This window comes from Hyperolius riggenbachi, chromosome 8, assembly GCF_040937935.1.
Source record: "Hyperolius riggenbachi isolate aHypRig1 chromosome 8, aHypRig1.pri, whole genome shotgun sequence".
Classification (NCBI taxonomy): Eukaryota; Metazoa; Chordata; class Amphibia; order Anura; family Hyperoliidae; genus Hyperolius; species Hyperolius riggenbachi.
The window spans coordinates 52,629,459-52,645,087 of NC_090653.1; the positions used below are offsets into that span (position 1 = coordinate 52,629,459).

The 15,629-nt window shown below is 48.4% G+C and overlaps 1 protein-coding gene across 3 annotated transcripts in view; it reads right to left on the bottom strand.

Annotated features, from left to right (window-relative positions):
• DDR1 (discoidin domain receptor tyrosine kinase 1) overlaps positions 1-15,629 on the bottom strand; it is a 237,753-nt gene that overhangs the window by 138,425 nt on the left and 83,699 nt on the right. The window contains exon 1 of one of the 3 annotated variants that reach the window (XM_068250425.1): positions 1,040-1,605. The exons of the other annotated variants lie outside the window; for them this stretch is intronic. Coding sequence (XP_068106526.1) covers positions 1,040-1,044 — 5 coding nt within the window. The 5' untranslated portion in view covers positions 1,045-1,605. Of the gene's footprint in view, positions 1-1,039; positions 1,606-15,629 lie in introns of those variants that run through there. 3 annotated transcript variants of the gene reach the window in all.

Genomic DNA, 15,629 nt, shown 5'->3' on the forward strand with positions numbered 1-15,629 from the left:
CAACCCCAGCACAAACTTCCTACCTGACACCTAACCTTAACCAACACCCCCAGCACAAACTTCCTACCTGACACCTAACCCTAACCGACACACCCAGCACAAACTTACTACCTGACACCTAACCCTAACCAACAACCCCAGCACAAACTTACTACCTGACACCTAACACTAACCAACAACCCCAGCACAAACTTACTACCTGACACCTAACCCTAACCAACACCCCCAGCACAAACTTCCTACCTGACACCTAGCCCTTACCAACACCCCCAGCACAAACTTACTACCTGACGCCTAACCCTGACCAACAACCCCAACACAAACTTCCTACCTGACACCTAACCTTAACCAACACCCCCAGCACAAACTTCCTACCTGACACCTAACCCTAACCGACACACCCAGCACAAACTTACCACCTGACACCTAACCCTAACCAACAATCCCAGCACAAACTACTACCTGACACCTAACACTAACCAACAACCCCAGCACAAACTTACTACCTGACACCTAACTCTAACCAACACCCCCAGCACAAACTTATTACCTGACACCTAACCCTAACCGACACCTAACCCTAACCAACAACCCCAGCACAAACTTACTACCTGACACCTAACCCTAACCAACACCCCCAGCACAAACTTACTACCTGACACCAAACCCTAACCAATACCCCCAGTACAAACTTACTACCTGACACCAAACCCTAACCAATACCCCTAGCTCAAGCTTACTACCTGACGCCTAACCCTAACCAACACCCCCCCCCCCCCCCCACATACTTCCTACCTGACGCCTAAACTAACCACCTCTCTCCCACACACACAAACTTAGTACCTGACACCTAAACCTAACTACCCCCTGCCCCACGCCAGTAATCGCGCCCACCGCAAGAAAAAAACCATAGGGCTTTACATGATAGGTTAGGATTAGGCTTCTGGAATGGCTATTGAGTGATAACATGCAAATTTCCATAGTGGCACCCCAATTCCCACTGCTGAAAAACAATGATGCAGGCAGCATAACTACTTACAACATGAGCTGACTTGACTCTCCTTGGGTTCCCTCTAGCTTCTGTACCCGGAGCCGGAGTCCTGGAGCTTCCCCTCAGCCCAGAGTCAGTGAAGTAATGGGGTATTACCGTGCTGTTGGTCAGTCCCACACCATGCAGCAGTCCTACAGGGTGTCCACTTCAGCAGCTTACACATGGTACCCAATCATGGCATGGCAGTTCCTGCTTGGCTCCATTAGTCACCCTGAAAATACTGGCAATTCTGGATTCTTTGAAGTGTTTTCACTTTCTTCACTCTCCCTGCTGCTTCTTCTTCACCTCCTCCTCCTCCTGAGCGTTTGACGTTTGCTTGTCACAACTTGTTGGGAACCTTCTCCTTCTTACTGTCTTCTTTGTGGTCTTTCAGAAGACTGTTTGACAGGTTCCTCCCGGGAACAACACCTGCACTTTCTTAGTTTGAGGTTGAGATTTAAGCCCTACAAAGAGCGTCCTTCAAGTCAGTTTTCTTTTTTCTGCTTTCTCTACCCTGCTTGTGTTGCTCTGACTTTCTTCCAGGCCTCCCCTTGCTGTCCCACATCCCAAATGTATTCCCCCTCCCCAGTCTGTGTGTCTCTGTTTGCCCCCCTCCCTCGCACCACCTGCTGCTATAACTCACTCTGACACAGGCTCCCTGCAACACAGGGACACACAAGCCAGTGGCCAGCACAGACAGACAGGCGTTGGGAGCGGGACACAGGTAGCTGGGCCTATTCCAGCCACGCTATTATTTGGCTTTGAGATATAGTAGATGCTTAAAGGACACCCGAAGCGAAAATAAACTAATGAAATAAATTATTGGATCTATCTTTCTTCTCCTAAAAAAGACTTTTTAAGATATTCCACAGTTTTATTTTATGTTTAAATCTACTTTTTAAGTTTTAACTGTTATATTGTTTTTGCTCAATGACACATTAATTGAAGTATGCCAGAGCTAAAATATATGAACCATTGACCCTTTTTTCTCTTTCCTGCACTCAGAAGCCATTTTCTCCTAGGAAAGTGTTTTATAGTTGTAATTTCTTATCAGTGAGGGTCACACTGTAGTCACTTCCTGTCTGAGTCAGGACTGGGTCAGCCATTTACATACCTGATATTTAACTCTTTCGGGCAGAGAAAGAAAAAAAGGAACACAGCATAGTTATTAGTGTGCTTGACACTGTACATACCCATGTCTATCTCATCATGTCACACGTCACTTCGGGTATCCTTTAATGTGCTGTGCTTGAGAGCCCTTTCACACTGGTGCTTTGCATTACCCCGTTTTTACCGCAAGGTAACTCTACACCAATGAAAGTCTATGCAAATGAACGTTGGTGTCCAGCATGCATGGTGGTGTGCAGCGACCGGGAGTCATGTAAGTCTATGGCGCCGCACATATTATAAACAGTCCGCCGTACGTATTCGTATTGTGCATGCGCGGAAGCGTATTTTGACAATACACTTCTGCGCAACTCTAATGTCGGCCACAGGAAGTGAGCACTAGAGAGCTTCACTTACATCTTAGATTGCAGCCAGAAGGTAAATTACCACTCATTGCCGTGGTAACCCCTGAAGGCTATTTTTTAGCATTGCACGACTTCCCTGGGAGTCATGCGCAACTGCATAGTCTGTCCGCGCGCCTGGCTTGATTACGTACCCGCTGCTGTATGTGGTTTGGGTACGCGGTTCGTGTACGCGGTACTCATCTGCAACAGAGGGGATCCTGAGACATCGTAGCTGCGACGAGGAACAGATAGGCTGCCAGGGGCTGGAGGAAGCCCCAGATAACTAGATATTTCTTTTTATTTTCCTCTTACCTGTCCATCGGCTGAAAATCGATACATATCACAAAACGTTGTTCGCGCATCCGTGCGCATGTACTCACATCACAAAAACGATCACTTATTTCTCAGAAAATCGGCGTAAGCGTTCTGCGCAAGCACGGTTCACTTTTTCGAGAAATGTGTATGGCGGCGGCTGCATGATCGAGGACAGGCTTGGCAGTTGCGCACAACTATACTGGGGCACCTATGCCTGGCTACCTATACTGGGGGGACCTATAGCCAGCTACCTATACTGGGGCACCTATGCCTGGCTACCTATACTGGGGGGACCTATAGCTGGCTACCTATACTGGAGGCACCTACCTGGCTAACCTATACTGGGGGCAACTATACTGGGACACCTATGCCTGGCTACCTATACTGGGGTACCTATTCCTCGCTACTTATACTGGGGGGACTTATACTGAGCGCAACTAGACCTGGCCTACACTGCGGGCACCTATACCTGGCTCCGCGGGGGGGGGGGGGGGCAATTTTTACACCTTCGCCCTGGGTGCATTTTAGCCTAGAATCTGCCCTGTGTCCCCCTTTCTTATCTCAAAAAGTTGGAAGGTATGCCTTTTGTTATAAGAAGGCAAAACTATATTCAGTGCTGCTCTTTAGTACTGTAGGAGGGTTTTTCAGTCTCTTTTAGCCCCTTATACTTTCTTTATTTGTATGTAGAACAGAGGTGCCAGCAGGATAAAAGTCAACAACATTTTTAAAAATTGTTTGGAGGAAGTGGTGTGCTTGCCTCCCAAAAGCAGACACGAGATCATGTCTTCATATAAATCAATACATTTATTATACGGTATCCCAAAAACAGTGCAACGCGTTTCGCAGGCCCAGCCCGCTTCATCAGGCAATAAACGCGGGGACAAAACAGAATTTCGGCGCTAGACCTGCTATTGCCGAAATTCTGTTTTGTCCCCACGTTTATTGCCTGATGAAGCGGACTGGGCCTGCGAAACGCGTTGCACTGTTTTTGGGGTACCATATAATAAATGTATTGATTTATATGAAGACAGGATCTCCTGTCTGCTTTTGGTAAGCAAGCCCACCATTTCCTCCAAGCAATTTTTAAAAATGTTATTGACTTTTATCCTGCTGGCGCCTCTGTTCTACATACAAATACTCTGTGTCCACTCCTGGTGGAGGGGAGTACTACCCCCTTTCTTGTTTCTTTACTACAGAGAGTGACTTCTTAATCCTGAGTGAGGACAGGTCTAATCTCCTCACCTGCCTATTGAGTGGTTGCCTGAATGGTAACCCATGTTTGTGAGTATAAATTCTCTCACTAAACCACTTACCAATTGTCTTTAACATACTACACCATATTGGGCTCTCGTTTTTTTCTATTTTATTTTCTTATACTTTCCTAGTGGTTCTGAGCCGCCATAAGCTGACTGGGTAATCTGTTCTACATTGTTGTGACACATTGCTAGCCGTCTGGAACTGTTGTTGGTGAAGGAGTTGTAAATAGATGAATGATGCTTTTATGCGAAGACAATCTAACACTGTTATGCCCATCCCGTAAAACACGGCTTCCATTTTCTGAAGCGTTCCTGAAACCATGTGAAATCTCTGCAGGAATGGTTTGGCGTGCCTGTCTGTGTCATGAACCGAGCCTGCAGCCAGTCATACATTATTCTTAGTCTCTGTGCGTATTTCTGGATCAGACTCTGCCGCTGAAGGAGACTGGCACGGATTAATGGGGAAGTATCCTTTCCTAATTTGTTTCTGAATCTTTCTATCATACCTGAAGCCCCGCCGGGCAGAGAAACCTCACACCCTGCAGGCTGGACCGAGGCCTGAGCTGGCCGACAGGAATTTCACACTAGGTGGGTGCAGCGGAGAGGCTCCTATTGGCTGCCTGTGTGATCATCGCTCTGGTGCTGGTTACTGGCTGCTGCTGGTCACAGAGTGACTGCACTGTGCTGCGAGAAAGCTGCCAGCAACTGCAGGAAGAAATCTGCTCTGTATATTTATAATTATCAATATCCTAAAGCCACGTTCACATGCTAGTTCAGGGGTGTCAGGAGCCATATTAATCCATGCTATGCACTGATGAGGATCAACCAAACCGAAACAGTCTGTATGCATGCTGGCAGGGCCAGCGCTGCCATTAGGGGAAAGGGCCCCCCGACAATTGCGGGTCCCCTTGCACTGCCAAAACTCCAGGTAGTCTCCCCCAGACTGCTCCTGGGGCCCCTGTAACATGTGCGGCTGGCTGCATGGCATTGCTGCATAGGCTACACGGATCTGCACTACAGCCCCCACAATCCCTTGCATCGCCTACTGCTCGAACCAGGTGACCGTTCATTGGCTAGGAGCTGTCACCTGGTACGAGCAATAGGCGATTGTGGGAGCTGTAGTGTGGACACGTGTGGCCTCTGCATATCCTACGCAGTGCCATACACAACCAGCGACTGTCCCTCAGTCGGGGTGAACGTACATGGGGCCAATTCGGAGGCCGACTTGGGTGGTGTTGGTGGTGGGGGAGGTGTGCCCAGGTTACCTTTGCCCTGGGGCCCCCATGCGGCTTAAACCGGCCCTACATGCTGGATTAGTTTGACTATGTAATATTAACAACCCGACACATCATTGCATTCGAGCAGTGATGCATTGTGGGACACCTCAGAGCTCACTCCAACCTGAATAATCACAAAAACCTTCGGTTTTAAGAAGGCAAACTTCTGTTTTGCAAACTCAATTACGCAAGGGGCCAAAATCTAAAACACAGTCAACTCTACTCCAGCACAGCATCAGGTAAGCTACATGCTCTATGCTGCATACTTCTGGCTCTCAGTGCATGTCACAGGAGCTGGAGGCATGCAAGCATAAAGCAGCTGCCAGACAGAAGTAACCCGACAGCGCGGGAGCAGGTAAATGTTACACTGTTTTGCTCTGCTACTCTGGAGGAAAATAAAATTATACATACCTGGGGCTTCCTCCAGCCCGCTCCAGGCTGATCGCTGCTTCACCGTCCCCCGCTGCCTCCTGGATCTTCCGCAATCGGCCCTAGTATATCATCCAATGGACGACATCTGTCAAACGTGTGTATGCACCTTAACCTCCCTGGCGGTAAGCCCGAGCTGAGCACAGGCTATGCGGCGCAGGAGGATTTCTCAGGCCCTGCTGTGCCGATTTGTGTAATTTTTTTTTGCACTTTGCTAGCTGCGTGTGCCCTCTGATCGCTGCCGCTCCGCGCCCGATCGCCGCAATTCGCCGAACCGTGACGCCCCCCGACCCCGTGCGTTGCCTGGCTAATCAGTGCCAGGCAGCGCTGAGGGGTGGATCGGGACTCCCAATGATGTCACAACGTCCATGACGTCGGTGACGTCATCCCGCCAAGCCCTTCAGGAAATCCCGTTTTTTGAACGGGATTTCCTGATCAAAGATCGCCGGAGGCGATCGAAGCGAGCGGGGGGATGCCGCTGTACAGTGGCTATCAAGTAGCGAGCCCTAGGCTCGCTACATGATTTAAAAAAATGTTTTTTAAAAATAGTGAAGCGCTGCCCCCTGGCAGTTTCTAATAGACCGCCAGGGAGGTTAAAGCAAACCTGAACCGAAAACTTAAAAGTCGAAATAAACATCCACACTCCATACTTACCTCCCGTGTAGACTGCTCCTCAATGTCTTTCTCCTCTCCTGCATCCTCTTTGTCCACTGTGATCAATGGGTTCTCCGTCCTCCATTTTGAAAATGGCCGTTACCCTATAACAGCCTCCTGGTTGGCACACTGTTAAACTGTCATATCTCCTACTTGAGCCATAGGGAAACATGGACATTACCTTGCTCATCAGTTGTCCTTTCAGTTATAACTGACAACAACTGCTATATAAATGACAGCAACTGGTATATTGCCTGTGCTTCATAAAATTCATATTTATATGAACGCTTGGTTATTGTGGTAAGCCACCTCTATTTTTCTATTTTTAGCTGTTTTTAACTCAGTTTTATCTACTTCTGGGCGACTCGTCTCTTAAACTCTTTGTGATATATTTCAGTTCTGACAAAATCTTGTCAGAACTGGAAGGAATCGTTGTTAGAAGAAAATGGTGAGCTTCTGAGAGCAACTGACGGTGAGGTAAGTATGTAATATTCATTCATTTGCAGGTACATCGTGTGTTTATTTTAAAGTTTACCAGAGATGGGGGATTAGGAATAAAATATACATACCTGGGGCTTCCTCCACCCCCCCTCCGACCTGATCGCTCCCACAGCGTCCCCTTCTTCCTCTCCGTTCGCCCGCTACTGGCCCTGGAAAATACGTCAGTCGGCGGGCCAGTCGGATGTCGCATGCGCAGTACGACCAGGCGCACTATACTGCCTCGCTCCCGTCGCGTCCAGGTGATGTCAACGCAGTGGGAGTGTGCATGTGCAGCTGGCCCCAGGACGGAGGACTTTCTGGGGCCAGAAGCGGGGGAACGGAGCGATCAGGCTGGAGGAAGCCCCAGGTATGTATATTTTATTCCTAATCCCCAATCTCAGGTTCCCTGTAAAGCATTTTACTCGGTTCAGATCCACTTTAAAGAGAATCTGTACTCTAAAATTCTTACAATAAAAAGCATACCATTCTATTTATTATGTTCTCCTGGGCCCCTCTGTGCTGTTTCTGCCACTCCCTGCTGCAATCCTGGCTTGTAATTGCCAGTTTTAGGCAGTGTTTAAAAACAAAAAACATGGCTGAGAGAAGCTCAGTCTGTGACTCATACAGAGCCTGGAGGGGGCATGGAGAGGGTGTGCATACCTTCTATCCTATCACAGCAGAGCAGCACATTCCTGCCTCAGCCGACAAAGCCGGCTAAGGAAAGAAGATTCGATTATATAACAGAGATAATACAGCCACTGTGCAACTAGGAAAGGCTGCAGTAAGACAGACCACATTAGAACAGGTATAGGAACTTATAGAATAGAATGTTAAGGCTGAACATTTTGTTACAGAGTCTCTTTAAGAGACCAATAGAAGAGGGGGGTCCCTGCTGACAAAGAAGATGCTGCCCGAAATTTAAAAAACAGCATTTCTGACCATTTTTCATACAAAATATGTTGAGGGCTTTACTGTGTTGTTGCGATCATACAAATGGCAATTCCGATAGCAGAATGTCAGCATTCTTACAACAGTGGTCTTTTAATTGCAACTGTAGTTATTCAAGTGGAAGACTGGCAGCTCCCCAGCTGGCCTTCTAACAACACCGCAGCATTCAGAAATTCACAGCAGCAGCATCACATGGCCGGCACCAAGGATTTGGCTGGTGGTCAGCACAGTAGATAATCTTTCCCCAACTCTGCAAACCTGCTTTGTTTATAAACTGCAGTTATAGGTCTGACCAGCAGAGGCTGTCATTAGCTGCAGTAGAGTCTTCAGAAGTTGCTCTAATGAAAGTTTGAACCCTGCCTGCCACTTCTGATAATTAGGTAATTAGGGTTAGGATGCTCTGCCAGTAATTATAAAGGATACTGAGAGGACAGTCAATTACCTTTTATGTGCCTTTTTATCATAGCTGCCCCTGTACAACGGCAGTACAAGGATCATAGAAATACTGTAAAGGCATATTTCACACAGATGGCCTGATGCAATTGTCAGACTCGACAGCATTAAACGCTGGTTAGTCCAATAATCAGGCGACGATAACGTCACCTGATCCAATTGCATTTAGCCTTAGGCAGGGTGTTAAAAAAGTTGCTTGGGCGATATTATTGCCCAGCGAGTTATTACACCCTATCCTATTACACTTTTATGCTTCTAGCGTTAGCTTAGACCTGCAAAAAGCAGTTCTAAACACGCTAGCATAAATCTTCCGACGCTGCGTCTGGAAGTCTCCTTTAAAGAGAGTCTGAAGCGAGAATAAATCTCGCTTCAGACCTCATAAATAGCAGGGGCACGTGTGCCCCTGCTAAAACGCCGCTATAGCGCTGCTTAACGGGGGTCCCTTCACCCCCAAATCCCCCTCGATACACCCGGGGAGCGCTTCCTGGTAGGGGCAGGGCTAACCGCCGCAGCCCTGCCCCACGCGCGTCTGTCAGCGCGTATCTCCGCCTCTCCCCCGCCCCTCTCAGTCTTCCTTCACTGAGCGAGGCGGGGGAGAGGCGGCGATGCGCCGCTGACAGACGCGACTGGAGGCAGGGCTGCAGCCGTTAGCCCTGCCTCCAGGAATCAATAAATCACGACCAAATCTGCGACCAAGTGTCGCAGTGGTCGTTTTGGGGGTAAAGGGACCCCCGTTAAGCCGCGCTATAGCGGCGGTTTAGCAGGGGCACACATGCCCCTGCTATTTATGAGCTCTGAAGCGAGATTTATTCTCGCTTCAGAGTCTCTTTAAAGGGAATGTCCGAGCGGCATAAAAAAATGAAATCTACTTACCTGGTGCTTCCTCCAGCCCCTAGCAGCTGATCTGTCCCTCGCCGCAGCTCCACTCTCTGCCCGCTGACTCCCGGTCCCCGACGGTGCAGAGGGCAACTTCACAAGGTCGTCCTCTATGGCGCCTGGGTGAGCGCCGCTGTCAATCACTCGTACGTGGTGTGGAGTGTACGGCGCAGACGCAGGCAGTACTGCGCAGGCGCAGAAATTCTCCCTGCAGTGCCGCCGAACAGCCGCCGCAACTCCCGTCACTGTAATTGTCTCTGAGCATCTTTGAAGCTTCCAATTGGGCCACTGTCTGAAAACCCTTATTTATCCGCCGTTAGCGGGTACCCAAGCAAGAGGCACTATCAGAGCAGGCACTTTTAGGGGTATACTATTAGGGAGCAGTATAGGAGGACACTGATGGTAGAACATTATAAGGAGGACACTAATGGGAGAGCAGGAGAAGGAGACCACGAGCAGCTGGAGCAGGTGAGATTACAATACATGTGTACCGGGGGAGGGACGTTTACATTTGGAGGAACAGTGATGGAGACGGCAGAAGCAGAGTCACAGGGCTGAAATGGGGAAATTGCCTGCGGTATATGGGCAGCTGTCTATGATCAGAGAGAGATCTGTCTCTTAGTCGATCTGCCCATACATCACTACATATATGAGAACCTTAATGGCACACAGTCCCGTTTCTAGGGGTAGGCAAGGCGGATATCCGCCCAGGGCATATTGAGGGAGGGAGGCACATTGAAGAGGGGAGCACCGAACACACTAGAACACAGCTGTGGGGAGGAGGGGCCCCAAATTATCCCTCCCTTTCCTCGGGCCCCCCACCCTCCCCCCTCTGCCTTTCGTTGCAGAGTTTAAGCAACCGGGAGCGGTCGTAGTGCAAACTCACCTCCTTTCAGGCTCAGAGCTTTAGAAGTTCACTTACCGCCGGGCTCCACTGTCTTCAGCGCTGCTCACTACTTCCTGATTAGCGGAAGTAGTGAGCGGCACTTGGAGGGCACAATATTTGCACCCTTGCCCTGGGAGCAATTTAGCCTAGAAACTGCCCTGGTGGCACACAGATAGAGTGAGGCAGCAGGGAAGCACAGGAGCTGATGAACATTCAGTGTTTTTCATGAAGTTCTTGCAGAAATTATATCACCCATGAGATCCTGGGAAACAGACAGTGCCAGCTGGCTCATGTACCCATGGAAAAAGCTTCCGGGCTCTGCAGCTTTATAGGTGACAGCTGTGCTGCTTTGCCCAATATGCCTGAGTGAGCAGCCAGCCCACTGACCATTACTGGAAGAGGGGTTATTATGGGGCACTTTGAACGCTGTTGTAGTGAGGACATCATCTCTCTTAAGTCCCGGGCGCCTGTGCGATATGAGGACAGACACTAGGGACAGCGTGGCACGTATCTTACGTGACAACTAGAGGCCTCTAGTGTTTTAGTTACATCACAAAGGCGCACCAGGAACAGGAAGTGAAGAGAGGAGGCAGCCAGCGAGGAGAGAAGATGCCAGAGCCGTGTCATGGATATGTGAGAGAAGCCCGACTACTGTGACGTTCAGGCCGACATCGAACGCCGCTAGCAACTGACCACTCATTGGGTAAACGTTTTGAAATTTTCCATCTGGCGTAATCAATAGATTCTAATTTTTTGCCACTAATCGACCCTTCAGGAATCATTTGCATCATTGATATCTAGCAGATGTGATCAAATGACTGAACCGGCCAGATTTAGGAAAAAAAAAAAAAAAATTAGTGCATAGCCTACAACTGAGCAAAATAAACGAATGGGTCTCTACCTGGACTTGGGCCCAGTTAGGCCAATTTAATCAATGAGTTCAACAGTGAAAAGAGCTTTATCTGTAGCAATCTGACTAAATTGGCCTAACTGAGCCCAAATCCAGGTAGGGAAGCATTTGTTTCTTTCATTAGTGAAGGTCCTATCACCACCACTATTGGTGAAGAAGTTGTTAACCCTCATACACACGCTAGATCAGGCATGGGCAAACTTGGCCCTCCAGCTGGGACTTGTAGTTCCTTAACAGCTGGAGGGCCAAGTTTGCCCATGCCTGCGCTAGATTAAACTAGGCCTGGGTGGCTGATTATGACCACCTTTGCAGAGAGTCTAGCATGTGGGGACATACTGTCCTCCATTGTAATAGGTATCTACATAAGGGCCTTGATGTTTGAAATGTATGCCCCGTTTTGATGGCTACCTGGCTGCCAGGGCGTAGATTTCAATCCACCGACGCTGTGTGTTCTCGCCGCTTTCGTTGCTCCCAATGATTTCACCACTGTCTCCCCGCCGCAGCTCTATAATGGCAGAGCCCTGTGAGCGGGTCAGGAGCCAATTTCATTGGCTCCTGGCCCTGTCTATCATTGTAAGCAGCTCCCATTGGCTTACATTGATAGGCAGGGTCAGGAGCCAATGAAAGCGGCTCCTGACTGGCTCACAGGAACTCTGCCGTCGGCCCAGGTTTTTGACGTGCAGCGGTGACAGTAATTGCGGCGGGTATGTGCGGCGGTATTTGTTGCTATTCCGCCGTTTCTTGTACCAGCGGTCTCTGGTCATTAAAGAGACACTGAAGCGAAAAAAAAATGATGATATTATGATTTGTATGTGTAGCACAGCTAAGAAATAAAACATTAAGATCAGTTACATCAGTGTAATTGTTTCCAGTACAGGAAGAGTTGAGAAACTCCAGTTGTTATCTCTATGCAAACAAGCCATTAAGCTCTCCGACTAAGTTAGTCGTGGAGAGGGCTGTTATCTGACTTTTATTATCTCAACTGTAAGTGAACTGTTTACTTTTTCTCTGCTAGAGGAGAGGTCATTACTTCACAGACTGCTCTGAAAGACTAATTTTGAATGCTGAGTGTTGTGTAATCTGCACATATTATAGAGTGATGCAATGTTAGAAAACACACTATATACCTGAAAATAAAAGTATGAGAATATTTTCTTTGCTGCTAATCTTCTAGTAATTATTCATAGTACACAACCAATTCACTAAATCATATATTTTTTTCGCTTCAGTGTCTCTTTAAGTTGGTTAAGTCGTTGGTGGTTAAGGAACACCAGTGTAAGTAGGGCTTTATTGGTAAGAGCACAGTGACTATCAGAGTGATGAAAAACAGAAATTGTGCCTTTTTAAAACAGAAGGTATTTGTGATTTTTCAAGTTGGAGTGAGCATATAAAGTCTCCCACAATGCATCACTGCTGAATATGCAGACCTTCCCTTTGTTGTCCCCTTAAAGCTAAACCCACCTCTAAAACCATTGCAATGCAACGATGTGTCAGGTTGTTAATTGTACAGAGCCACAATAATCCAATATGCATACAGACTGTTTCAGAGTGGTTGGTCATCATCAATGCATGGCATGGAGGGGCTTTATTGGTGAGAGTGCAATGGCCACCAATATAATGAGGGGCTTTACGGGTGAAGGGAGAGGGAACCCACTTACCACCACCGTAATGGTGCTCTTTCATGGTAAGGCCATAGGAAGAACAAGGCTGAAAAGGTCCAACCGATTATAAAATATAACCTCAGGAAAAACGTGGGAAAGTGCAGATTGGTTTATTATAGGAGCAAGGGTGCTTACCTATTATACCATGATCTACCGAATTTGACTGCCCCCTATTTACAGCTGCCGGATAGATACACTAACAGCGCACTTCTCTTACGTTAGACTGGCTCCGACTGACGGAAGTGACGAGACCCGGTTCCCGAAGCTGCGAGCAGCGGAGGACGGCGGCGTGGGAGCGATCAGAGCGGATCTGTTTCTTTTTTTCAGCTCTGGTTTCACTTTAACGCAGGAATGATGTATGGCAATGCAGGTATAGTGCAAATGAAAGCCAAGACTCTTGTCTCTCCACCGATATGTAGATTGCTAAAGGCGAGTAAATATCTTGTAAACAGGGGGCAGTCAAATTCAGTAGATGGTATAATACGTCTCTTTAAAGGGACACTTAAAGGGAAGGTCCAAGCAAAAAAAAAAAATGAGTTTCACTTACCTGGGGCTTCTACCAGCCCCATGTAGCCCTCCTGTGCCCTCGTAGTCACTCACTGCTGCTCCAGTCTCCCGCTGGCAGCTTTCTGACCTCGGAGGTCAGGGCCACATTGCATGCATTTTTACGCATTCCAGCTAGTGCAGGAACAAAAATGTACGCGTTGCACCACTAACGCGTAAAAATGTATGTGTTAATGTTCCTGCACTAGCGGGAATGTGTAAAAATGTACGCAATTCGGCCCTGACCTCCGAGGTCAGAAAGCTGCCAGCGAGGGACTGGAGCAGCAGTGAGTGACTACGAGGGCACAGGATGGCTGCATGGGGCTGGTAGAAGCCCCAGGTAAGTGAAACTCATTTTTTTTTTTTGCTTGGACCTTCCCTTTAAGTCAAACAAAAAAAATGAGTTTTACTCACCTGGGGCTTCCAATAGCCTGTTGCAGCTGTCCGGTGCCCTCGCCGTCTCCCTCCGATTCTCCTTGCCCCGCCGGCAGCCACTTCCTGTTTCAGTGACAGGAGCTGACAGGCTGGGGACGCGAGTGATTCTTCGCGTTCCTGGCCACAATAGCGCCATCTATGCTGCTATAGCATATATCATATACCATATAGCAGCATAGAGAGTGCTAATGTGTCTGGGAACGCGAAGAATCACTCGTGTCCCCAGCCTGTCAGCTCCTGTCACCAAAACAGGAAGTGGCTGCCGGCGGGGCCAGGAGGATCGGAGGGAGGCGGCGAGGGCACCGGACAGCTGCAGGGGGCTATTGGAAGCCCTAGGTGAGTAAAACTCATTTTATTTGTTTGACTTAAGTGTCCCTTTAAGCGTGCTGTATGAGAGGTGTCCACTCCTTTTAAAGTGATATTTCCCACTTTTCTGAAATCACTGTCCCCTTGCATGCTCGCTTTGCGCACTGGGCGGCTGGCTCAGTCCCTGCTTCACTTGGACATCTTTTTATTCTAACTCTACATCCACTTGCATAGTGGGCATTGCACAGCAGGACCCTTACTTCACTCGCTGGGCTTCAGGCTGGAGACTCGGGGTGCCAGGTTAGTGCGGCTGGCAGCAAAGTGCAGTGCACACCCCTCATTCAACACCACTTAACTCAGGCCCGTTTCCACTGGCTGCGATGCAATTTAAAAAGCGCATCGCAGCCGTTTTTTTCTAATCGCTAGAGCTCCGCAATAACACGTAAATCGCGGTGCTTTTTCCACTACGGCACTTCGATCGCGAATCGTTTCTCGTCACAATCGCATTACATTCCCGGCGGCGGTACAGCACAACGCCGACAGTGGAAAAAGGAGCCTGTGTGATCACAAACGCAGGTGATTTGCGCTTGCGATCGCGCTTGCTAGTGGAAAAGGGCCCTCAGGAACGGTGCATGACACCAACGCGAGGCATAGTGCAAATGTAGCTTTCCAAAGGGGAGTAAATATCTTTTAAATAGGGGCAGGCAAATTCAGTAGACGGTATAATATGTAATGTAAGACACAAAACTTGAGTTCTTCTTTATTTACTACGTATATGATGCCTGAGAAAGTGCAAGTGTCCCTCTAAGCCATAATTTCATTTACATGGTACACATAATGAGTATTGTAGCTCATGTCACAGGAGACACACAATGTCCTGACATACCTGTAGGCCTCTTTCCCACCAGGACGTTGCGTTTTAGGGGACGTTATAGGTCGCATAACGTGCCCCTAACGCAACGCCTGGTGGTGTTGGAGGAGGATGCTACTTAGAGCTGCGTTATGCAGCTCTTGGTGCGCCTTTTGTGTCCTATGCGCTGCGGAGACCACTGCAGTGCAGTGAATATTAAGTAGCCATGTGGCTGGCTACAATAGCGGACTCTCCCCGCCTCCTTTCCGGCCCCAAAAAAAACATAACTGAACATGTGCACACAGTCTAACGTGGCTAAAACCGCGTAGAATGCATAGCATGCTGCACTTTATTTGAACAATGTAACGCAACGTGGGCACTGTGAACAGCCCATTGATTTTACATTACTGTGAGTTGGGCTGCGTTACAGGCTGCTCTAAGGTGCGCCTGTAACGTCTCACTGTGAAAGCAGCCGTATAGTTATTGACATGGCTAATAACGTGCAGCACAAGGATAATGGGGAAAAAGTCCCTGTTGGATTTGTAAGTCTTGCTCAGAGATCAGCCTCTCTGCTAGAAGCTTTATTTCATACGTGGAGCTTGCTGTTCAGACATGAAATGTAACATATTCTGCTGATCACGTTGATCTGTCACCTCCATTTGACATGCCGGGACTGAGCGTGTCCCTGAATCCAATTAGCGCGATCTGTGAGAAACCGCCTGGGGAGCCAATAACAGGGATTGGCGAGCGCTGTTTATACTGTCAGGTTAAAAGGCTTCCACCCTTATTGACCCCATATTTGTCTGAAT